A 24,676-nucleotide genomic window follows, 5' to 3' on the forward strand; every position below is an offset into this window, starting at 1 on the left:
TAGGCAGCTTTTATTTCTGTGCTGTAGCCTCCATGAAAATCCATTTAATTTATTATATTGTTTTGCAGAGCAGCATTTTAGTATTTTAATTGATGTTCTGTGTTTCATTTACTTTGTATTTTGGCAGCCTCCCAGAAGACCAAGTTTGATAATGTTGTAAATCTTCGCATTTTTGGAGAGCTTGCATGCTTGAATGTCTTCATTCGAGATCAGAAACATCTAATTTCGGAGATAAGTATTGAAGGTAAACAGTTTCTAAAATTATTTTGCAGTTTTCTGATGTGTAAAACTTATTTGTCACTTGCAAACTGATAAGTCGTCAGGAGCCTGTGTACCTTGTCATGGGTATGCTGTGAATACTGGGTGTGAATGTAGTAAGGCGTAGGGAATTATAGATTTACAGAGCTTTGACACGTTCTCTAGAACTGTATATATTGTCATTCTCACAAGCTGTACGAACAGTTTAAACTATAGATGCATTTATTTTTTATTTAGTTTGTTAGTTGCCGTTGATAACTGGGGTAGTACACTGATCCAGCTGGACAATTTTCAGGCTGTTCAGGTATTGATAAGCAAAAGTGTAAGACAGTAAATAATAAACATTTAAAATATAAATATATACAAATTGTTATGTCTGGAAATTAATTCAAAAATCAACAGGGAAAAACATACTACAGAACAGTTACATACATATTTTAGTGGAACAGCCATTGTTTTCAGTACATACAAATGTACTTCCATTTCACTATTCCAGTATTCATTATAGGAGGGATCCCCTGCCAAGGGCAGCCTGACGTCCGACCACTGTACCAAAGCCTTTAGGTTGCCCTAAGGTACACTGTTCATCCCATGTATGCTCCTCATGTAACATAGAGTATAAAGGTGACATCTGGATGTACCATCCTCCGAACTTCTTTGCCGCTAGTCCAAATGCCATCTCTGATCATTGGTCTGATCACCAGAGTCATTGCTGGTGTACCTAGCTGTTCAGATAAGTGCTTGTATTGTGTTTTTTTTTTTTTCTTGTGGAGTTTCTTGTCATCCCAGAAGGGTAAATGCCAGTGTGGGAGACAGATTCCCCATAATGGCCATCATGAGCAGTGCTTGTTTTGTTTAGGGGCTTCTTATGATCATACATCCTGCTATATTTGTCAGGTCTTTGTGCCTAAGACCTTAAGCAGTTGTCTTTACTCTCTCAGTATTTATTTAGAAAACCAGCGTCTCAAATCTTTAGTGAAAGATGCTATGGAAGGTACTTCTCGGTCTGAGGGTCAGCCGTCTTCGAAGAAGAAAGCCAAAAAAGTTTGATTGGATTCTTGGGCTGCGCCTTGTACATTGGACATCTCTCTCGAGGCTGATGAAAGCCCAGAGGTTCATCCGTTTCTTTGGGTTGGATTCTTGGCATGGATCCGTCTGCTCGCATGTCCTTGGAGGCCTTGCAGGCATTCCATTTTGGGCATACAGGGAGAACCACAGCTGATTGTCATCGAAGGGCCGGGGGTCCTGACTACTGTTATTGAGTGTAGGCCGACATCGGAGCCTTCTACATTTTATAAGGTGGATGCCCCCTTAAAAAAGAAACAAAAGACAAAATAAGTTTCTTCTGCTCCCAGGGACCCTCAAAGTGAATGGCAGAATTTTACCACAGGACTTATTTAAAACCCTTGTGCCTTTGAAGCCTCCTCTAGGGGTCTCTGTTTTGGATCCCCCTTGGTCATCTTCACCTGTCAAGAGATCAGGATTCCTCTGAAGATAAGGATTCGGATGAGGAATACTTGGCCTATTCTACCCAGATTACTTCCCCTCTAGACTATGGTTCTGAGGAAGAGGAGTCTACTAGTCCTGAATCTCCTTTGGAGGAGATTTCTTTTGAGGATACCATTACTAGGATGATCGAGTTTTTTTGAATGGGATTGTTCCCAGGTATCTGAAGTAAAGAGGAGAGATTATGAGTGCCTTCAAATGGAGTCTACTAGACCTTTTGCTGTTTCTCCAGTTTTGGCTGCTTTACTGGATGCTTTTTCTTCTTCTCCTCAGCCCCCTACTCCTAAGAAACCAGACAGGTTTTATAAAGTGCCTGATGATTGTAAATTCCTTTACAAGTGTCCATTTGCTGACCCTTCGGTGGACTGTGTTGCTTCTGATAAGCCTTTCAAATTACTGCCTTGAACTAAGCCTCTTCCTTCTGATAAGGACAGCAGGACCATGGAAAGGCTGGGGTTTTTTTTATACTTCAGCCACACTAGCTTTTCGGGCTGTTAATTGCCAGACTTATGACTAGATATGTTTTAACTGTCCTTTCTCAGGCTTGTCAGGTTATTTCTGTCTTTCATGATTCTGAGGTTAAGACTTCTGCCTTGTGCTTGTTAGGGGCTTCTTCTCAGGTAGCTTGCCATTCCATTAAGTGCAGTTATGACGCAGCAGATGCTTCCTGTATGGCTGCTGCTTCAGGATCTGTTTTAAGGAGATATTCCTGGCTACGGTTTCAGCCTCTGCCTGAGTTGCTCCTCCAGCCAGCAAATGCTTGTTTGGTGCTGCTGGTTTGTTCAAGTCCCTGCAGGAGAAAGGCAAGGAGTTACAGGATCTGAAACATATTTTTGTTTCACCTTTGTCTACGTTCCAAAGGAACTATTCTTCTAAACCAGCTTTTGTTCATATGCAGTCTCTGTCTCCTCATAAAGGTGAAAATAGGTGTTAAGATGTCTCCTCCAGCTAAATCTACTCAGACTGTTCCTGCTCAGAAGCCGCCCTTTCCTGATAAACCAGGAGCTGTCTGACTACCAGATTCTTCCCATCCACATTCCTCTTTCTCATTGTCTTTCTCTCTGTCTTGTCTTCCTGTTTGGTTAAGCATAACCCAAGATTCTTGGGCTCTTTACATCATTTGCTAAGGGTTTTTCATGGTTTGGAAATCTCTTCCCCTCTTGGTGGGCATTCCTCAGTTACCTCAAGAATAGTTACATTTCTTCCAGAGGTGCTTCAGAAATGTTTGACTAAGACAACTATTCAAGAGGTTCCACCTGCTCAAAGGGGGAAAGGGTTTTATTTCAGAATGTTTTTGGTATCCAGGAACTTTGAGACCCATTCTAGATCTTTCTAACCTTAATACTTTTCTGAAGGGTCCTTCCTTTCAGTTGATGGACTTAGTTCCCTTTGCTGTTTCCTCAGGCTTTTCTATTTTCTCGGGATCTCAAGGATGCTTATCTCTCATTTTCTTCTTTCAAAATCTTCCCCTGACCTCTATCACAGCCAGGGAATTTTTGAGAGCTCTGGGATTTATGGCATTCACCATCCCTATGCTTCCTCTAGGCAAACTCCACATGATAAAATGTCAGTTGTTCCTTAAATCAGTTAGGCTTCAACATGCATATCCTCTAGACTTTATAGTTCCTCTTCTTCCCTGTCTGAAGAAGGAACTTCACTGATGGATTCAGCAGTTGTCTCTAAACCCAGGTCTCCCCTTTCATCCTCCTCTTCTATCTCAGGAGCTGTTCACAGACTCCTCAGATGTGGGATGGGGAGTAGCTTTTGGCTCCCTAAAGGCACACGGGTATGGTCTCCTCTCCAACAGAAGGAGGACATCAGTGTCAAAAGAGATGAAAGCCCTTCTGCTGGCTCTTCAGACTTTTCATCCTCTTTTTCTCCCTGAGACCTCTCAAGGTGTTCACAGGCAACTAGTGATGTGGTATATAAACAAACAGGGCGAACAAGATCTTATCTTCTTTGCTGGTTGGCACTCCTGGTGTGGGATCTTGCTGTCAAGTATCAAGTGACTCTTTAGGCAGTTTACATTCCCTCAGGTCAAAACATTATGGCAGACACTCTGAGCAGGTCCTTAACTCAATCTCATGAATGTATGCTTCACAGGGATATGTTTCGGAAGATTGTCCACCAGTGGGGTACTCCTCAAATAAATTTGCCTCTGCTCTGAACAGACAACTTCCTCCATTTTGTAAACAGGACTGCAAGACGCACACAATATCATCATAAATGCCAGTGATAAAGAATCAAACAGATGTCTGCAACTCAAGAAAGAAAAACAGTACTACAGCTAAAATCAAACAACAGTTTTAATGAAAAATTCTATGCGCAGCGCTTTTGTCCCAATAAATTGTAACAGGATTTCATCACAGATAAGAAATAAAAAAATAAAAAATGGATAAAACATCACTTTTTTTTATAAACTTGAAACAGGAAGTGCTGAATTTCATTGAATGTTTCAAACATTTAAAGTGACAGTTCCAAATAATAAGTTGAATATAAAATGAACTTTAATATGTAAGAAAATACAAACCCACCCCAATATTATTTGTAGCACAGCAACCACTTTTCAATTATATATTTAAAATGAAAAGTACAGTACAAACACAATAAATTACACACTATAACCCATAGATTTAAATTTTAAAATGGGTAAAGTAGAGACAGTGTCATTAAGACCATTAAGTCCAGCGGCAAATAATCTGATCTGCCTGAGTAGCTCTTTCACTTCAAGCTTATGTTTCCACAGTCCACCCTTTAAATCTAGTCCCACAGATCTAACCTGAAGAATTTAAATACATGCCCTCATCCATTTTGCTGGCTATGTTTCGAAAGGGTAATTGTCTGAATTTGTTTTTTGACAGAATACATATATTCGTATATCCTCTCTCTGAAAAATCTCTCGATTTTCCCTACATAAAAATTTAAAACATATCTGACATACAGCAGTTTATGCAACTCCCATGGAATTACAGTTAACATAAACATCCGATTTAACATAGCCATAACCTTTTACCTTAATGCAGGAACTGTGCTTGATTTATTTTATAGACATGGTATGGAGCTCATGGAGGTCCTGATAAAATTTAACCAAAAACATAGTAGACTTATTGCTATCGGAAATTAACCAAATAGATTTTAAGATTAAGAATGACTTGGCTTTTTCTTTTCATGCAGTTTAATATAATGAACTTTTTATTGACATTGACAAGTTACATTCGACTATTAAAATTAGTAAAGAAAAGAAAACAATGAAGGACAGAAGAGATTATGAAAAGGGTACTGCATACCCAAAGCCAGTGAATTTAAGTAGGAGCAATAGTGACAATGAGCAGCAATATGGAGGCAGCAATTTTTCCAGTAACAACACAATAACAACTGACGGTGGTACCGGTGCCAACCCTTTAGGTCCATGAACATCAAGGAGGTCCAAGAGACCAAATAACAGTGAGAAAAGAGGGACCCTGCAGTGAAACGAGATTGGTGGGGGCACAAAATCCAAAGTCCCCCCGACAGAGGAAGAGGGGGCGACATCACATCTAGACGATGGAAACAAAGTATTACAAGTGAATTTGGAGACCTTAAAATTTATAATTTTAGCCATTTACTTGTTACTGTGGAATATGCTCATTTATTTGAAATGGGGTTGACATTTGTACCTACTAAAAAGGCAGATATTACTAGGTCTATTGTGGATATCAAACTGTTTACTAGAAAGCTGAACTTGGGTGTTCTTTTTTTCATTGCAGAACATACTGACTTCCACTTAAGAGAAATAGTATCTATAACCCCCTTTACACCCAGTTATTTCTCTGTTTGAGAAATTATGCGAGTATGACATTTGTAATGTATTGAGGAACAACAAAGTATCACTGGAATTTAATGATGATGAATTGAGATTGTTGACCAATATATCTAAAAACGCAGGTTCAGTTAATGAAACTGGAAAAAGGGGGGTGAGCTTGTTATCATGAATACTTTAGATTGTTATATGAAAATGGAAGCATTTTGCTTACTGGTCAGTATGAAGAGTCATCTAGTAACCAGTTAAACATAGCTTACAGTAAAATTGATTCAGTTTTGTATGATGTGCTGATACAAGAACAGATAACATCAGTTGAGTACAATCTGATCACTGTAGAACACCCTAGAATCCCAGGTATTTTCAGGATCCCAAAAATTCATAAAACTCTTATTTCTGGAATTGTGATTCATGATTCTTTGTGTGTTTTGATTCCTCTAGTTTGTGCCAGAGTCCCAGGTCCTGTAGTGTGGAAAGTGGACGCACTCTCTTTTTCTTGGAAGGGGATGTTTCTTTATGCATTTCCTCCCCTTCATATCATTCCAAAAGTCCTGTTCAAAATTCAACAGGACGCTGCCAAAATCTTGTTGGTGACTCCCTTTTGGTTGACACAGCATTGGTTTTCTTTTCTTCTGCATTTAGCCAAGGGCAGTCATCACAAGTTACCTCACAGGGTGGACCTACTTATGCAAGACAAGGGATCTCTCATCCATTCCTACCTGTCAACTCTTCAACTGACAATAATACGTGATAGAATTTTGATTCCACATAGACACCTTTTTTCTGAGGACGTGCTTTGGTTCCTGTAGGAGGGCAGGACACCCAATACTAGGAAATCCTACTTATCCAGATGGAAGAGGTTTTCTGTTTGGTGTCTCTCTCATATTCTGGATCCTCTTATGGTGGATGTTCCTTTGGTACTTTCTTATTTGTGTGAACTGCTCATTGCTGGTTTTGTCTGTTCTTCTATTAATGCCTACATCTGAAGTAGGAACTTCATTTGTCAGCAACCTTTGGGATACGGATCCGATCTCGTATCCGAGCCGGCAACTTTTACCACAGCATAGATCCGAGCTCCTAGCTCCTCCCCTTACCCATAATCCCCTGCCAACCCTAACTGACCTCAGATCTAGCTTGCCGCGCTTCAAGCCAACAAGCTGGATTTTGAGCTCCTGGCATTTGGAAGATTTTTGTGAAAAAAAGCTAAGAAATTTTATTTTTTCTTGTGTGATTGAGTGAGTTTGTGTAGGTTCCCTCTTATATATCTATTTTTTGTTAAATTTTTTTCCTCCCTACCCTCGCTTTTCCGTAGTGTGTGTTTGTGGTGTGTTAGGGGCCTAGTGAGTGTGGTTTACGTAAGACATGTCGGAGGCCCCTAAAGCCATCTTTTCAAAATGTACTGAGTGTGGCCATAAGCTCTCACCGGCAGATGGCCACACTCGGTGCGTTAGGTGCCTTGAGGTTGAACACCTCTCTTCGGGATGCACGATTTGTGCAGCGTTCATCCCCAGGGCACTTAAGGACCGGAGATCGAAGCTGATTCTGGTGGGCTTTTTGCCCCCGGACTCTGCTCTGACCTCCGGTTCTTCGGTGGCCACTACCCAGTCCTTGGTAGCGACTACCCCTGCCTCCCTCCCTTCCGGTCGGGACTCAACCTCCCGTTTTGGCCCCGGAGGATAGGGAGGCCGGAAAACCCAAAAAGAAGGAGAAGCACCATAAGCGGTGGGCCGAGGACTCTTCCTCGGCCCCGCCCGCCAAGCGGGCTTCTCCTTCCAGGGTTTCTGGATTGCCGCCTCCTCGGCTCCGGTCCCCTTGTTTTTCGCCGGGACCTGGGGAGGAGGCAACCCGGTCCCCGTCGAGGTCATCGAGGCGTCACTCTAGGTCTGCCTCGGTGGCCTCTTCGAGGTCTACTTTTAGCATGTCAGATGCAGACATGGACCGGATGATGATGAGGTTCATCCAGGCCCAGCTGCAGATGGGAGTGCTCTTGCCTCCCCCTCCCCCCTCCGGGGGGGGAGCTCGACCCCTTTTTTTGCCCCAATCGCTCCTTTTCCGTCCCGCTTCCCGGGTTCGGAGCACTCGGAGCCGAGCCGCGTCGGATCCGGGGGTATGTCGGAGCCGACAGTACTAGTTACTTCGGCTCCGACTGGTCCCTCGAGTTTGTCTGATCCGACCTCTCGGAACCGTGGGCGGAGCTTCGGATCCGAGGGACTTTGTGTGATTTCGGCTCCATCCCGGTCGGAGCACACGGGTCCTTCGGATCCGAGGGTCTCAGCCCCGGATCCGGTCCCCACTTTGGATCCGAGTGGGAGCCGACTCTCGGAGCCTGTTGAGAGTAGCTCCCCCTCGGCTTTCGCGGTGGTGGAAACGGCACTGTTGAGTGTATCCGGACCCCCGGTCCTGGCTTCGGCTCCTCCCTGCACTCCCTCTCAGCTGGTCCGGGCTCCCATCACCCGGCCTTCGGGACAGCCTGCCTCGACGTCTCTGGGTGTTCCTGCGGAACGTGATATTGCTGGTGAGTCTTCCTCGGACAGCCCCCCTGAAGAGGTACCTCACAAAGCCAAGTGTAAGAGGAGGCACATGGACTCCCCTGAGTCCCTTACCGAAGATACGGACTTAGATGAAGGGGAAGGCTCCCCAAGGTCACCCCCCGAGGATGTCTCCTTTGGAGACATCATGGAGATGCATAGGATTAGGGGGGGTGGTCTGCCCCTAAGGCTTCCTCCGATGAGTCAGTATTCCTAGAGGTGTTCGAAGCAGGGCCTTCTACCTCTTGGGTGTCCCCTCCCCCCGATCCCCTGGTGGACCTTATTGCCACCAGGGCTTGGAAGGAGCAGGACACTGTGGAGCCTATCCCCAAGCGCCCAGATAGGATCCTGAGTCCCCCTGCTGAGAGAACCCACTGGAGCAGAGGTTCCCCTGTGGAAGCCATGTTGGTGGCGGCGGCCACCAAGAGAGAGCTGGCCCAGGAGAGCTCTGCGGTCCACCCTCCGAGTAAGGACTCTCGAGCGATGGACTGCCTGGGGAAGCTGGTCTTTAGTTCAACAACCTTCTCCATGAGAGCGCTGAACTATATGGCACACGTTATCCGGATGCAGCGGGATCTAATAAAAGAATACGCTGCATCCCCCCCCAGAGTCCATGTCGGAAGGAGACAAGCATCTGTACTCCTCCCAAATGTCTACTCTGCGCACAGTTTCTAATACCTCTATGCGGCTGTTGTCACACGCCACTGAAGGAGCTGCTAGAGCTGGCGGAGCCGGCCTGGTAATCAGACGTCAGGCCTGGCTCCGACACTGTGACTTCTCGGAACCCTTTAAGGCGTCATTCGCGAATGCCCCCTTTGATGGTTCTGCACTTTTTGGCAAAACCGTTCGCAACACCTTAGTCCAGAGCGAGAAAGACGGGAAGACGTTGTCTGCCGTCAGAGTCCGCTTCTCTGTTCCCCAGAGGTCCTTTTCTAAGAACCAAAAGGGTCAGAAGAAGATGTGGTTCCGAAAATCGCATCAGTCCCAGTCTGCTCTGGACAACCAGTCCTCTCATGGCAGAGGAGGACAGGGAGGATGCCGCCCAAGAGGCAGAGGGGGTCCCAGAAACTTTGGGTCCAGAGAAACCTTCTCTGAGAGGCCCACGCAGAACCCCTGAGGGGTTGCCCGGCTGCTCCACTCTGGAGGCAGTCGGGGGGCATCTTTCGAAGCACCTAGCAATGTGGGAGTCCATAACAACAGATCGCTGGGTGCTTCGCATCATATCCAGAGGTTACCAAATTCCCTTTATTGTAACCCCCAAAATCAGAAGCCTCCCCGACGTGCCACCCAACCAGAGGGCGGCAGCTGCTACAGAAATTCAGCAGCGTTTACAAAAAAGAGCCGTCCAACCCATTCCCCCCAGATCAGTTCGGATCGGGGTTTTACTCCAGGTTCTTTCTGGTGCCAAAAAAGACGGGGGACTTGAGACTCATCCTCGATCTCTCTCTCCTGAACCCGGCAGTACCCAAAGAAAAGTTCCGAATGGTCACCTTACAATCTATTCTCCCCATATTACGGGAGAACGATTGGATGTGCTCAATAGATCTCAAGGATGCGTACTACCACATTCTAGTGGACAGACGCTCCAGAAGGTTCCTCCGCTTCCGGCTGGGAGCCAGTCATTTTCAGTTCAAGGCCCTTCCTTTCGGTCTCACCTCAGCCCCCAGGGTATTCACCAAAGTCTTAGCTGTCATAGCGGCCCACCTGAGGCTTCAGGGAATTCAGGTCTTTCCGTACCTGGACGACTGGCTCCTCATCGCCCAACAAGGCATCTACTCTGTTCAGGCAGGGATTACTTCCTCGACCTTGCTCCACGTCTAGGGTTAACTATCAACATGACCAAATCTTTTCTAGTCCCCTCACAGGTGATAGATTTTATAGGGGCCAGATTAAATTCCAGGGTAATGCTTGCCTTCTTAACCCCTGATCGGCTTCAGAACTTGAGGTTGCATGTCAAGGCCATTCTCATTCTTTACGCTCCACCTGCGGAATTGATCCTGAGGGCTCTAGGGTCCATGGCGGCAGCTATTCCTCTACTACCCCTAGCCCGCCTAAATATGAGGATTCTGCAATGGACCCTCCAAGTACAGTGGTCCCTGTCTCGCAACCCCCTGTCTCATCCTATTCCCCTAAGCAGGGCTTGCAGAACGTCGCTCATGTGGTGGCTCCGGTCCCCGAGTCTCCACATGGGACGACGTTTTTCGATGCCTTCCCCCGTCGCCACAGTGACCACGGACACCTCTCGCCTGGGGTGGGGGGGGCACTATTCAGGCAGAACGGTCCAAGGCATGTGGAACGACACAGAGACCTCCTTGCATATCAATGTCCTAGAGATGAGGGCGGTGCTTTTGACGTTGCAGGCACTTCACAGCCTTCTACCGATTGGGACAATTGCAGTACAGATGGACATGTCGGTTGTTTGGTACATCAACAAACAGCGGGGAACCAGGTCTTATCCCCTTTGTCGCGAGGCCATGAGAGTGTGGGAATGGGCGATTTCCACCAACTGCTTTCTTATTGCAACGCACATTCCGGGACGGTCCAACATTCTAGCAGACAGGCTCAGTCGTTCGATCCTGACTCCGTACGAATGGTCTCTCAATCCCCTAGTAGCGAAACAAATATTTGCCCTATGGGGGCAACCCTGTTGCGATCTTTTTGCCTCTCCTTCAAATACCAAATGCAACAGTTACTTCGCTTTAATTCCCCCTCAGGGGGAGTCCCCGAGAGACTCTCTAGTACATGCTTGGCCTCCCGGTCTCCTTTACGCTTATCCCCCGTTGCCCATGATGCAGAAACTCCTACAGAAAGCCAGTCGGCTGGGGAGAAAAATGATCCTCATTGCCCCATTCTGGCCTCGTCAAACATGGTTCCCATACCTGTGGTCTCACCTAATTCATCCACCATGGATTCTAGATCCACTCCCGGATCTCATTACCCACCCTCTGGTCTCCAGACCCCCCAACCTGGTCAACCTCAAGCTGACGGCTTGGTTTCTCCAGTTCCACTCCTGATTAGGACTCCCGGAATCTCCTCACCAGTCAAAGCCATCCTAGTAGCAGCACATAAACCTTCCACCAGAAGAGTCTATCGCAGCAAGTGGAAGCGTTTCTCCATCTGGGCGGAGCACCGTCACTTGGACCCTTTCACGGCGCCTCTCACGTCGGTTTTGGAGTTCTTAACTACCCTCTTTCATCAAGGAGCTAGCTGCTCTACAGTCAAGGTACAACTGGCAGCGATTTTGCATTATCATGTAGGGCATGAATCAGGCCCTCTGATGACCACTAAGCTTTGTAAAGCGTTCCTCAAGGGTACTTTCCTTCTCAGACCTCCAGTCAGGGAGGTAGTACCCCCATGGGATTTGTCCTTGGTCCTCCAAGCCCTGACTAGCCCCCCTTTCGAACCCGCAGCCACGGTTGATCTCAAATATCTCTCTTGGAAAACAGCCTTCTTAGTGGCCATTACTTCAGCTAAAAGGGTTTCTGAACTTCAGGCTCTATGTGTTAAGCCGCCTTATTTGCCCTTCCACCCGGATAGAGTTTATATCGGGATCAATCCATCTTTTCTGCCTAAGGTGTCTTCAGAAGCTAATATTAATCAATCCATTAATCTTCCCGTGTTCTTTCCCCATTACCAGAACAAAGGATAATATAAACTGCATTCCTTGGATGTGCACAGACAATTATGCTTTTATACTCATCGAACTGCTGGTCATAGGCAATCTGACCAGTTGTTTGTCTCCTTTGCCAAAACAAGTTTAGGCAAGTCAATTTCTAAAGTTACTCGATCACAGTGGATAGCTAATTGTATCCTCGTAGCATACCAGAGTTCGGGAAGGCCTGCACCTCAAGGGGTTCGAGCCCATTCTACTAGGGCCGTCGCTGCTTCGGCGGCTTTTAAATCTAGGGTTCCCTTAGATGATATTTGTTCCGCAGCCACTTGGGCCTCATCTCATACTTTTATCAGCCATTACAAACTGGATGTCGTCTCCACAGGTAGGGCGTCCTTTGGCTCTGCAGTGCTCTGGAATGTTCTTCCATAAAGGCCACCCAGGATTCAGGTAGCTGGGGACTCTGTCCCAAAGGTTGCTGACAAATGAAGTTCCTACTTCAGATTTAGAAGTTATGTACTCACCATAACGTTCCATCTGAGTAGGTATCTTCGTTTGTCTGCAACCATCCCCCCCTCCTTCCCCCTGACCTTTAGGATCTGTCTTGGATTAGCCCCTTCCGGGGCGCTTTTATATTGCTTAAATCGGGCAAACTTGATCTGAGGTCAGTTAGGGTTGGCAGGGGATTATGGGTAAGGGGAGGAGCTAGGAGCTCGGATCTATGCTGTGGTAAAAGTTGCCGGCTCGGATCCGAGATCGGATCCGTATCCCAAAGGTTGCAGACAAATGAAGATACCTACTCAGATGGAACGTTTTGGTGAGTACATAACTTCTAATTATCAGCTGTCCCTGTTTGTCTGCCTTTATGTCCTCCTTTAGCTTCTAGATTTGAAACTAAACAATTTCTTAAAGGTGTCCTTCATATTAGGCCTCAAAGGAAGCATGTTCCTTCTCTCTGGGATCTTAATTTTTTTTTGGAGAAGTTGACTTGGGTTCCTTTTGAGTCTGCTGCTTCAGCTTCCTTGCAACATTGCACCAAACATCTTTGTTTTTAGATATATATTTTGTTGGCACATACTTCTGCCTGATGGGTATCTGAGTTTGTCCTCCTTTTTTGGTGTTTCATAAGGACAGGGTTTCTTTGCTTACTAATTCTAGTCCTTCTTTTTTGACCAGGGTGCTTAATGAGTTGTCTCTTAATCAGTCTATTAATTTGCCTACTTTTTCCATTCTCCACAATCTGCAGTGAGAGGATGCTGCATACTTTGGATGTGCATAAACAACTCAGATTTTATTTGGATAAGAGTAAGTCTGTTAGAAAATCTGATTAGTTTGTTTCTTTTCATCCTAGGTCCCTAGGTTTAGCTGTATCCAAGCAAACTATTTTCTTCTTGGATCTCAAAGGCTATTTACTTTTGTTTTACTTTTCATAATAAGAGCCTTCCTCCTTCTGTAAAGGCGCATTGTGCTAGAGTTGTGCCGCCTCCTGGTGCTTTTTTCAAGGGGTTGCATAAAACTCTATTGAAGCAGCTACCTGGACTTCAGTGCACACTTTTACCAAGCAGTACAAGTTGGATGGAATCTCTAGAGTTGGTTTTGCTAGGGCCATTCTTCATGGCTTCCTAGAGGGCTCTGCTGGTCCTTCATCCTCCCAAATTTCTACTTGAGCTTTGGCACTCTCTCAGACAAGGAATAGTGCATGGAAGGACATTGTGTAAAATCTTACCATAACAGTAGATGTCCTTTCCTTCAGTGTTGCAGTATTCACTCCCTCCCTCCTCCCCTGGTCCATTTCCCTTCCTTGATATGCTGCTTATCTCTTGGTTTTCCTTGGACTGGCGTTCCTACTCGGTCTATCAGTTCTGAGGTTGGTACGTCTCAATGTCACCTTTATGCCGTTTGCTACACAAGGAATATACTTGTGATGTATGGCGTACCTTAAAGCAACAGTAGGTTTTTGTATACTGGCCATACGTCGGGCTGCCCAAGGCAGGGTATCCCAGACGTAAGGAATATTGCAACAGTGAAGGAAAGGACGTGTACTGTTATGGTAAGATTTTACACAACTGTACTTTCTTCTGTCTTATTTCACATGTTTGACACATTGGCTGTTAGACTTTCAGTATGCTGTGTTTACATAATAGTTACAGTTACCAGCCAAAGACTGCATTGTGACTTTTGTATTAAATTGCTTGTGTGTATGCCATATTGCTTTCATGTCTAAAATATATAATTTTGCGTGTATGCCATATTGCTTTCATGTCTAAAATATATAATTTTGCTTCTATCTGCATGTGGTATAGTGGGAATTGCAGAATTTGTTACAGCATGTAGATAAACAAGCAAAGTTAAAACATACTGTCTGCTATTAGTGTGAGTCCTTAGCTCTCGCTGAGTGCTGTACCATGAATATGTGGTTTGTAAGAGGAGGCATTTGAATGCACGGGCTGCTGTCTTTGTTTACAGCTGTATCCCGTCTATCCTTCTTATGCCTTTTCATTTTTACAATGAACATTAGATCTGATGTTGTCACTTTTCATTTTATCTTCACATATGGATTCTTAACAGAAACGTCAGGTATGACTTGGCCATTGCAACAACTTGTGGCAACCAAAAAGCTCTTGAGCACCCTACCCATAATGCTTCTCTCCTAATCACCCCAGATCTCATTTGCCACTTCGCAAAGACGTGGTCCTTTCTTTGGTTCTCGAGCAATTAAGTGATTTTTTTGCTGTTTATTACAATCTTTTTTTTTTTTTTTTTTTTTTGTACTAGGTCTTGTACTGAGGTACCTTTTATCTATATCAGTAGTCTTTCTCTGCCTACCAGTTTCTTCTTCTGATTGCTTCTCCTGTTCCCTTCCCCATACTGTGGTACATTTAAACTACTATCTTTAGTACTTCCCCTCTTTTTTTCTCCATCTTCTGTTTTTGTATCCTTTTCCTTAAAAAAAAAACTCTATCTTCATTAGTTTAATTTTTTTCAGGCTGGATGAGAAAACAGATAAGCAGTCTGGCTTCAAAAAATGCTCTAAATGTGGTCACAGAATTCCCTTGAGTGACTCACATGAGCTCTGTCTCATTGTCTGGGCCCACTCCACCTACAGGAAGAGTGCGACGTGTTCAACCACAGGGCCCTTGTTGAATGCCGGAATAAGCTTTTCTTAAAGGGTATGTTGCCTTCATCTTTTGGGGGAGGCCATTTCTGGCTTCGATAAAAAATATGAGAGATTTTTTCATATTAGAACATTCTAGCCCAAATTCTTCCTTGTCCTCTCGAACATCAGACAAGCCAAGCAAGTGGCCTTTTTCTCCTCCAAAGTTTTAGTCAGAAAGTTCTCCAAAGATACCTAACATAAGTTCATAGGTAGGTACTAGGCTATCGGCCCTGGGGCCTATACAAGCCCAGCCAAAAAGGTACCCTGGCTTTTGCCACCCAAGAAAATTATTTTCCTGTGCCACTGTCGAGCAGAGCCACAGAGGTGATCCCCGGGGTGAATTTCCTATTTCCCATCCAACCATCAAGATTTTTCTTGAAGAGTGCTAATGAGGAGCTTTGTTTGATGTCTAATCCTAAGGCCTTCTTGGATCCGAAGACTTCAAGGACCCCCCCCCCCCCAGTCGGACGCGACAGCTTCAGATCCGAGCCTCTCTGCTTCGAGAGATAGGTCAGATTGTTGGATCCTATGGAGAGCCCTTTTAAACCGATAAAGTCCTTGCCTAGAACCCAGTACTCTCCTCCCATTGATCCAGTGCCATCCAAAATTCCTTCTCCCTTTCTAGAGAGAGTGAAGTCACCATTGCCATCTTCTACTCGCTTGACCAGAAGCCTTACAGAAGATGATGTAGAGAGGATGGGCAAGAAGATCCTCTGGGCGTAGGGCTTTGCAAGGTCCCGTTTGGCTCCTACCCCTAAGGGTCAGGAGGTCTGAGCATCTTCTCCCCTTCTTCCGATTCCTACACCGATGTAGTCTTGGAACCTTCAGGTCCAATTCACCCGATTTTGTCTCAGCCAGAACCGAGGATCTTTCCTACCTTGTCTCTGGCTTCTGCTATGCGTTCCTCTGGCCACTCGGAGCCAGAGAGCTCGCGGGATCATGGTGGTTTGGTCGGACCTGAGGTGGTGGGTTCAGATCCAAATTTCTCAGTGCCATCTCTATGTCTTTGATTTTCATCTCAGATCAGTCCGGCCCTGGCTCCAGCTTTGGAGGTACTGTTCTTCTGGATTGGAGGGTGCATGGATCCAGAGACTTGACCTGTCAGTTCGGGGATCCTGTATTTCTCTGATGTGGTCAGCTTTAGAGGCCTTAGAAAGGGCAGTGTCTCCCTCAGCAGCACAGACAGCATCTCCCCTGTCAGATTCGCAGTCTTCCACCTTGCAGACTCAGCACCCAGTGTCTCAGCCAGATCTCCCACAGGGACACTGGGTACAGAAGCCCCAGGCTATCCATGAGGGCTCCCCCTCCTCTTCTGATACCTCCCTTGAACTCCTCACAGAGGATGTTCCTCTGAAGAGTAAGTGTAAGAGGAAGTATGTAGACTCCACAGAGGAGTCTATCACTGAGGATACTGACCTTGATGAAGGTGAGAGATCCCCATGGTCACATCTATACAATGTTTCCTTTAGGGACATCCTAGAGATTTTGAAACAGAGTGGTAGCTGGAAGCCCAGCAATCCCTCATCAGAGGTGTCAGTCTACCTCCTGGGAGATCCGCCCACCGACGAGCTCCTTGAGTTGATCTCTCAGTGGGCATAGAGGCTCCAGATTCCATTGAATCAAACCTGGAGACCAAATAAAATAACAGCACCTGAAGATAAAAAAATTTTGGTCAAGACATGTTCCAGTGGATGCCATGGTTGTGATGGCAGCCACTAAAAAAGAACTTGCAGAAGAGAATTCTACTATCCATCCTCCTAATAAGGATTCCAGGAGGATGGATAGATGCAGGAAGCACATGTTCTCTTCAGTGAACTTTGCCCTGAGGTCCCTGAATTATCTTTCTCAATTTACCAGACTGCAGAGGGATCTGATAAAGGAATTCTCAGATACCCTCTCAGGTGCCATGTCTGAAGAGGTGCAAGCTTCCGTTACCTCACAACTGGCCACCCTACATTCTGTTTGGTCCAAAAGTTAGAGATGCGCTGTCCAAGTGTGAGTGTTTTTCCATTCCCCAGAGACCATATTCAGAAATGTGGTTCTGAAAATCACAAGGGTCTTTTTCTCAAGCATGTTGTGAACGTTCCTCCAGAGGCAGAGGGGGAACAATGATGGAAGATGCCGTCCTCGTGGCAGGGGTGCTTAAGGGTATAGAGATATGTTCTTTGGAAACTCTTCTAGCTGTCCTGAATGGAGACTTGATTGCTGTTCTCTGGAGATAATCGGGGTTCAACTATCCCTGTACCTGAGAGCCTGGCCAAAAATAAATGACAAGTGGGTGCAGAGGATACTATATCCCATTTTCCCGTCAACTGCTGCAAAGCAAAACCTCCTCAATATTACACCCAGTCAAAGGGATCAAGCAGCCATACAGGTACAAAAGTTGCTGGACAAGAGAGTCATCCAAGAGATCCCACCAGACCAGACAGGATCCAGTACTTAAAACTCTTTTTGGTATGGAAAAATACAGGAGACCGGAGGCCAATATGGGATCTCAGCAGACTAAACAAATCAGTTCAATGGAGCAGGTTCCAGATGGTCGTGGTTCAGTCCATCCTTCAGTTTTTGGAAAAGAAAGATTGGTTGTGCTCTGTAGACCTTCAGGGTGCATACAACCATATAAAGATGGACAGGCGATCCAAAAGTCATTTGCGCTTCGCCTGAGAGTCAGTGACTACTAGTTCAGAGTACAGCCTTTTGGCCTCACTGCAGCCCCCAGAGTGTTCACCAATTGTTTGGCAGTAGCAGCAGCTCACTTGAGACAGCAAGGAATTCTGGGTGTTTCCATATTTAGACTACTGGCTCACCACCACCCTGACCAGGCATCTACTTCTTTAAGCAAAATCATGGTTCTTCAAACTTGTTCTTCATTAGGTATCACCGTGAAGTACAAAAAGTCAAGCCTACACCCCTCTCAAGAATTGGACTTCAAAGGAGCAAACATGAACACAATTGATATGCTAGCATGTCTCTCATCGTCAAGAGTGGTGACCCTAAGAGATCGAGTCAGGAAGTTAGTAAACAATTCTAGGGTGTCTGCTCTAACATTACTTCAGGCCTTGAGTTCTATAGCAGCTAGTTCTACTGGCCAGATTCCATATGAGAGTATTACATTGGCTTCCCGCAGTACAATGGTCAGTCCTTCAGCAACACATATCAGCCATGATAAAGATTATGAACACTTGCAAGAGGGATCTGTCATAGTGGATTCACTCAGAGCATCTTATTCAAGGTCGCCCCTTTGTCCCCCCACTCCCTGAGGCCACAGTTGCCACGGACGCTTCCCAGATAGGGTGGGGGGACATTATCTGGGAAAAACAATCCAAGGCACATGGACTAGTCAAGAGGCCAAGTCGCACATAAATGTCCTAGAGATGAGAGAGGTGCTACTAGCATTGCAAGCCTTTCAGAATGCTCTTCCTTGCAGGACAATTACGATTTAATCAGGCAAGATGTCTGTACTCTGGTACATCAACAAGCAAGGGACAACCAGATCATATCCCTTATGTCAAGAGGCACTCAGAGTGTGGCAGGGGGCAGTCTCATCCAACTGATTTCTGATAGCAACACACATTCTGGAGAAAGATGAACATGATAGCAGACAAGTTGAGCATGTCCATTATGCTTCATGAGTGGTCCCTCAATCAGAAAGTGGCAGAAGACATATTCCACAAGTGGGGCCAGTCTTGCTGCGACCTTTTTGCATCCCGTCTGAACAACAAATGCAGCAGCTACTTTGCCCTGATCCCCCCCAAGAGGGGAGCTCCCGAGGGATTCTCTCACAGTTGGCCCCCAGTCTTTTATGTGCCTTTCCCCCTACCACATTAATCCCCAGATTTGTTCAGAAAGCAAACTGGTTGAAGAGAAAAGTAATCCTCATTGCTCCATATTGGCCTCAACAAATGTAGTTTTCCTTTCATTGGCCTCACTTACAGAAGAAACCATGGATTATGGATCCAATTCCAGATGTCCTGTTGCATCCGACAGGAATGCTTCATCTGAACATTCACAGTCTCAAGCTGACAGCTTGGTTTCTCCAGTTCTGCTGATAGCCAGGCAAGCTATGCTCTCTTCAGTGCACCTTATCCTACTGTCTTCCAATAGGCCATCCACTCAAAGGTTGTATAACAGTAAATGGTGGAGATCTGTACATTGGTCTCAACAAAATGATGTAGATCCTTTTTCAGCTCCTATTCACACAATGCTGCAGAGTTTTTAGCACAGCTTTTTGATGAGGCTGCAGCTTATTCTACAATAATAGTGCAGCTACCTGTGATTTCCAACTTTCACATTGGTTTTGATGGATCCCTCTCTCACCTTACATAAGCTATGCAAAGCTTTCTTGAGAGGAACTCTCTTACTAAAGCCCCATGATAAAGTTCCTTCACCAGCCTGGGACTTAAATTTGATAATACAGAAAATTATACAGCCTCCCTTTGAACCAGCGGCTACCTGTCAACTCAAGTTTCTTTCTTGGAAAGCCATTTTCTTGGTAGCAATTACATCAGCAAGGAGAGTTTCTGAGATTCAGGCCTTGTCATCTCAACTACCATATTTGATCTTTCATAAGGACAGGGTCACTTTACGAAGTAACCCCTCTTTCGTACCAAAGATAGTTCCAGAAAGTACCATCAACCAATACATTAATCTGCCAGTTTTCTTTCCAGACTTCACCAACAAAGGTGAATATATGTTGCATTTGCTAGCTGTTCATAGACAACTATGTTTTTACCTTCATAGAACAAAGGACATAAGAAAGCAAACTCAGTTATTTGTTTCCTTCTCTGAAAATAGTTTGGGCCTTCCAGTGATCAAGGTGACTGTAGCTAAATGGATTACGGACTGCATACAAGAATTAGAGCTGCCAAAACCTATTCGAGCTCACTCCACTACAGCAGTGGCCACCTGTTTAGTTTTTCAGTCTAGAGTGTCTATGGAAAAAATTATTCCTTCATTACTCGTTACAAGTTAGATTTGATCTCTAGGGGGTAGGGCTTCCTTTGTTTCAATGGTTCTGAAAAATACCCTTCCGTAGGGCCACCCAGGAAAAAGGTAGCTGGTGACTCTGTCTCGTATGTTAGGATAAAATCAGATATTATAGTTATGTACTTACCATAATGTTCCATCTGTGATGTCCCATTTTGATTTTTTTATTCACCCCCCCCCCCCACACACACACACACACACACCATCCCCCTATCCCTTTTTTGGTTTCTGGATGAGCGAGTTGACCTAAGTTTGTTTATTCAAGTAAAAAGGTGTACGCTGGTGAACGGCGACCCAATACCAAGTCACATCAAATACAAACTGTTCAAATATGAAAGCCACCACGCTGAATAAGCAATGTGGAGAGAATTCCTTTATTTGTAGTAAGCGCTTTCGCCATTCGGCTTCTTCAGACTTTAAAACATTTGATATGGTCTAATCTACAATTTAAATACCTCTCAGTGCAACGCTATTGGTCCATCTGTCAACAAGACTTTTTCAACACACGTATTCTTTAAAAAACGTTATACATATTCTTTATAAAGAATCCAAACATTTATCACATAACATCATCGTACACTTTCTAAAAAAATAATAAATAGCATTTTATCTGATGACACATCCTTTCTTGCAAATAAATGCATATGTGTCTATCTCATAAAAACGTATGCATCAAACCATTTACCACAAAACATCATCATACATTTGTTAAAAAATATAGTAAGAAATGACATTTTATCTAAGGTCACATCCTTCCTTTCAATTAAATGCATATATGTGTCTATAGTCCTTAAAAACGTATGCATATACATGCTTAAAACAATAAGTCCTATCAAATGTTGACATTTCAAAAGACATCGAAATGAACAACTTACGTTATGTTTAAAAGTTTATCTAAAGCATCGTTTTTCATATCAAATACTTCACTAACAAATATCAGGAAAATGCAAATTAGGGACCCCATAATGAATAATACATAAAAACATCATGATCGCAGCATACATAACCAGGGTTACAAGAACAAAAACGAATGAGTCTGCCTATCCAAGAAATAGTACATACAAGGAATTCGCTATGAGACCTTTGCTAAGAAATTATGCTTAAGGGCCTGTAGACAAAAGATCGTTCGCCCAAACAATGGGTATAAAGTGGCAACAACATACTTTCAAATGTCTAAACGTATATAAATCCAATAAACAAATATACATACATAAAACCACTCTTGTTGATATTCCTACCGGATATTACTCAAACTCTTCCTGAGATGTATCTTCTCATGTCATTTCATCTCGGTAAGGAAAATAAGTTGTGTATAGTGGCTAAATCAGCACTTAATAAACACACTGTATAAAACAGAACTATACCTACTAAAAAGCTTATTGTCCATTCACAAATAACAAGGGTAGAGAATTAAATGTTGTAGTTAAAAACTAACCGGCCAGAAGTTCTTTGATCCAACTGCTGGTCATCCGGGTATCAATGTCAAGTAGAATATGGATGAAACACAGCACAAGGACAAGGTGGAATTCTAGACTGGGATTACTCTAATACTTGGGTACATGGAGTTTCCTCTTTCTAAGGAAAGGTTTCACCTGAACCTTATCATTCAGACCAGGGTATTGATCAGCCCTGCATCTGTAATCCACTTCATTTCATTCTCTAGTGTGTAGTTAATAATATCACCCCCTCTTATATTAATTTCAATTTTCTGAATAACGAAAAATCTAAAAGTATGTGTGACACCTAATTCCATGTTGTGTTTAGCCAATGCATTAAACACCGAACCCATCCTTATGTGATACACATGTTCTCTTATGCGTTCTTTCAAAGATCTATTGGTCTTGCCAATATAGAACGCAGGACATGCTCCACATATAGCCATATATATTACGTTTGAGCTGTTACAGTTGGTATTAGTATGGAATTGAAACAAGTGTTTAGTAACAGGGTGGAGAAAACCCACGGTGTTATCAATGTACATGCATTGATTACACTTCCCACAGGGTGTAGTATTCATATTATATTCATTAGACCTTACTGCTTTCATGTTATTCCTGGGTCTACATAAAAGTCTCTTAAGATTCCTGATATTTGTTAGTGAAGTATTTGATATGAAAAACGATGCTTTAGATAAACTTTTAAACATAACGTAAGTTGTTCATTTCGATGTCTTTTGAAATGTCAACATTTGATAGGACTTATTGTTTTAAGCATGTATATGCATACGTTTTTAAGGACTATAGACACATATATGCATTTAATTGAAAGGAAGGATGTGACCTTAGATAAAATGTCATTTCTTACTATATTTTTTAACAAATGTATGATGATGTTTTGTGGTAAATGGTTTGATGCATATGTTTTTATGAGATAGACACATATGCATTTATTTGCAAGGAAGGATGTGTCATCAGATAAAATGTTATTTATTATTTTTTTAGAAAGTGTACGATGATGTTATGTGATAAATGTTTGGATTCTTTATAAAGAATATGTATAACGTTTTTTAAAGAATACGTGTGTTGAAAAAGTCTTGTTGACAGATGGACCAATAGCGTTGCACTGAGAGGTATTTAAATTGTAGATTAGACCATATCAAATGTTTTAAAGTCTGAAGAAGCCGAATGGCGAAAGCGCTTACTACAAATAAAGGAATTCTCTCCACATTGCTTATTCAGCGTGGTGGCTTTCATATTTGAACAGTTTGGTATTGGGTCGCCGTTCACCAGCGTACACCTTTTTACTTGATTTTACGTTTACTTTATCCCGCTGGTGTATTGCTGTACGAGCTGGAGTGAAATTTGGATTTTTATTTATAAGTTTGTTTATTGGCTATTGTGAAAGCCAGAAATGATCTTACCCTTAGTTGAGGTAATTTCGTATTGTATTTTTTTCTATAATTATATGCAAACAAGATGTGAGGTGAATAGGAGAGAAGCATTAGGGAAGTAGGGTAGGGTGCTCAAGAGCTTTTTGATTGCCACAAGCTGTTGTAATGGCAGTGTCATATATATATGTGAAGAAAAAATGAAAATGGACAGCACAGATGGAATGTTATGGTAAGTACATAACTATTTTTTTATTTTGTGTGTAAGTGATTCACAACCACAGTTTGAGAGCTGTTGCAGTGTACACTGATTGTCTGCTTGTTTTGCTGCTGCCCTACCCTCTTTCCCCAGCCACCACCAGAGTAGTACACTGTCTGTAAACAGGTATCACCAAATGGAATACATGCTGCCACACCCAACATAACCTATTATTGCTAATTAGTTCTTTCTAGCATTCAGAACTAGCAAAAAACTGTTTTTTTCTCTTTGACGAAAAAGTAAAAGCTAAACAAAAGGAAATGCAACAGATAGCAATTACCGAAGAATTACACAACCAAAAGCTGCACAAACATTAGTATAACTATAAACATCTTACAGAAACTTGGATGATCATACCATCACATAGTGCAAACCATATTACACAACAAAATTAAATAACATCCTGACAAATATTAATGGAACGTAGCTAAAATGAACGTCTTGATCCATCAGTCTACTTCTTTTTCATCCATTTCACTTGGAAACTTGCATGTCATATTGGTAGTGCAACATAAACTGTCTTGACTCGCACCAATTGGGAGGGTGGTCTAATGGTTAAGGTGTTTACCTTACAAACACGAGGTGCAGGGTTTGAATCTCACAAGGGATAACTGGCTAGGCTTAAAATGGCTCGCAAGGGCAGTTAGCCTAGTACTAACGTATGAACCTATGAGCAACTCCCACTAAACAAACATCTTTTATTCTCATTCTGTCTATTGTCATACCCAGACTTAAATTCAGCTTTATTAAGAAATATATTTGCAGTTAGACCCTGTAGCCTCTACTCCGCATGGGTCCACTTGAAAATACTGACTTTCAAAATCCCTAAACTCAAAATACTGAGACCAAAATCTCTAAAGCTCAAAATACTGGAAACTCAAAATATCGAAAAAAAAATAACAGTACAGCAACACAACTATATGGCAGCAGAACTACATACAGAAACATATTACTCTTCTGCAAGTATAAAATATATCAACTCTGAGATTGAACTTCCCTACACTAAAGTGCAATGTCAGAGTTGATATATTTAAGTAACAGGGGGGTGTGGGGAGTGCAACCCCCCACAGGGGGAGGTGCAGGGGGGCTTGTCCACTTGCTTATACTTGGAGAAGAGTAATATGGTTTGTGTTTTATTTTTTCAGTGTGTACTTGTGCTGGAATATAATAAATATTGGTATCCTGTATGTTTTCTGTATTTTGAGTTTCAGTATTTTGAGCTTTAGTAATTTTGGTCTCAGTATTTTGAGTTTTGGGATTTTGAAAGTTAGTATTTTGAAGTGGACCCCTCCACATGTACTATTCCTGCATCCAGCATATGTCAGTAAAACTTAAATGCAGCTACTGTGAAACACCTCAAGATGTGTACAGTCTCATCCTCCTCATACTGTTTAACTTAAAATTTCATAAAAACAAAACATCACATACAGCGATTTCCTTGAATCCTATTTTAACATACTTTCAATCTCATTGTCAAGACCTATGCACCAATACATGCATCACTCCATCAAACTCCTACATAACATGCAAAGTTTCATTTTTCTAGTCATGCCTCACCTAACAGTCTTGCGTACCTGCCAAATTCTCCTACCAGCTAAATCATAAGACAAATGAATAATTCCTCATAGCTGGAAAGCATCTCTTTAGTCTGTCTCCTGTTATATCTATGCTTCTGCTGCAAGGCATTGTAGAAGTAAATCCAGGATCAACCTCCCACTTTGCCCCATTACAAATTAAATTATTACT

General features: G+C 43.4%; 1 protein-coding gene across 2 annotated transcripts in view; it reads left to right on the plus strand.

Moving 5' to 3' along the window:
- VPS13A (vacuolar protein sorting 13 homolog A) overlaps nt 1-24,676 on the plus strand; it is a 4,910,496-nt gene that overhangs the window by 2,403,108 nt on the left and 2,482,712 nt on the right. For both annotated transcript variants that reach the window (XM_044060868.1, XM_044060869.1), the window contains exon 30: nt 128-244. In XM_044060868.1, the coding sequence (XP_043916803.1) occupies nt 128-244 (117 nt within the window). The remainder of the gene's footprint in view (nt 1-127; nt 245-24,676) is intronic.

This window comes from Protopterus annectens, chromosome 2.part0 (genome assembly GCF_019279795.1).
Source record: "Protopterus annectens isolate FY-2018-M chromosome 2.part0, PAN1.0, whole genome shotgun sequence".
NCBI lineage: Eukaryota > Metazoa > Chordata > Ceratodontiformes > Protopteridae > Protopterus > Protopterus annectens.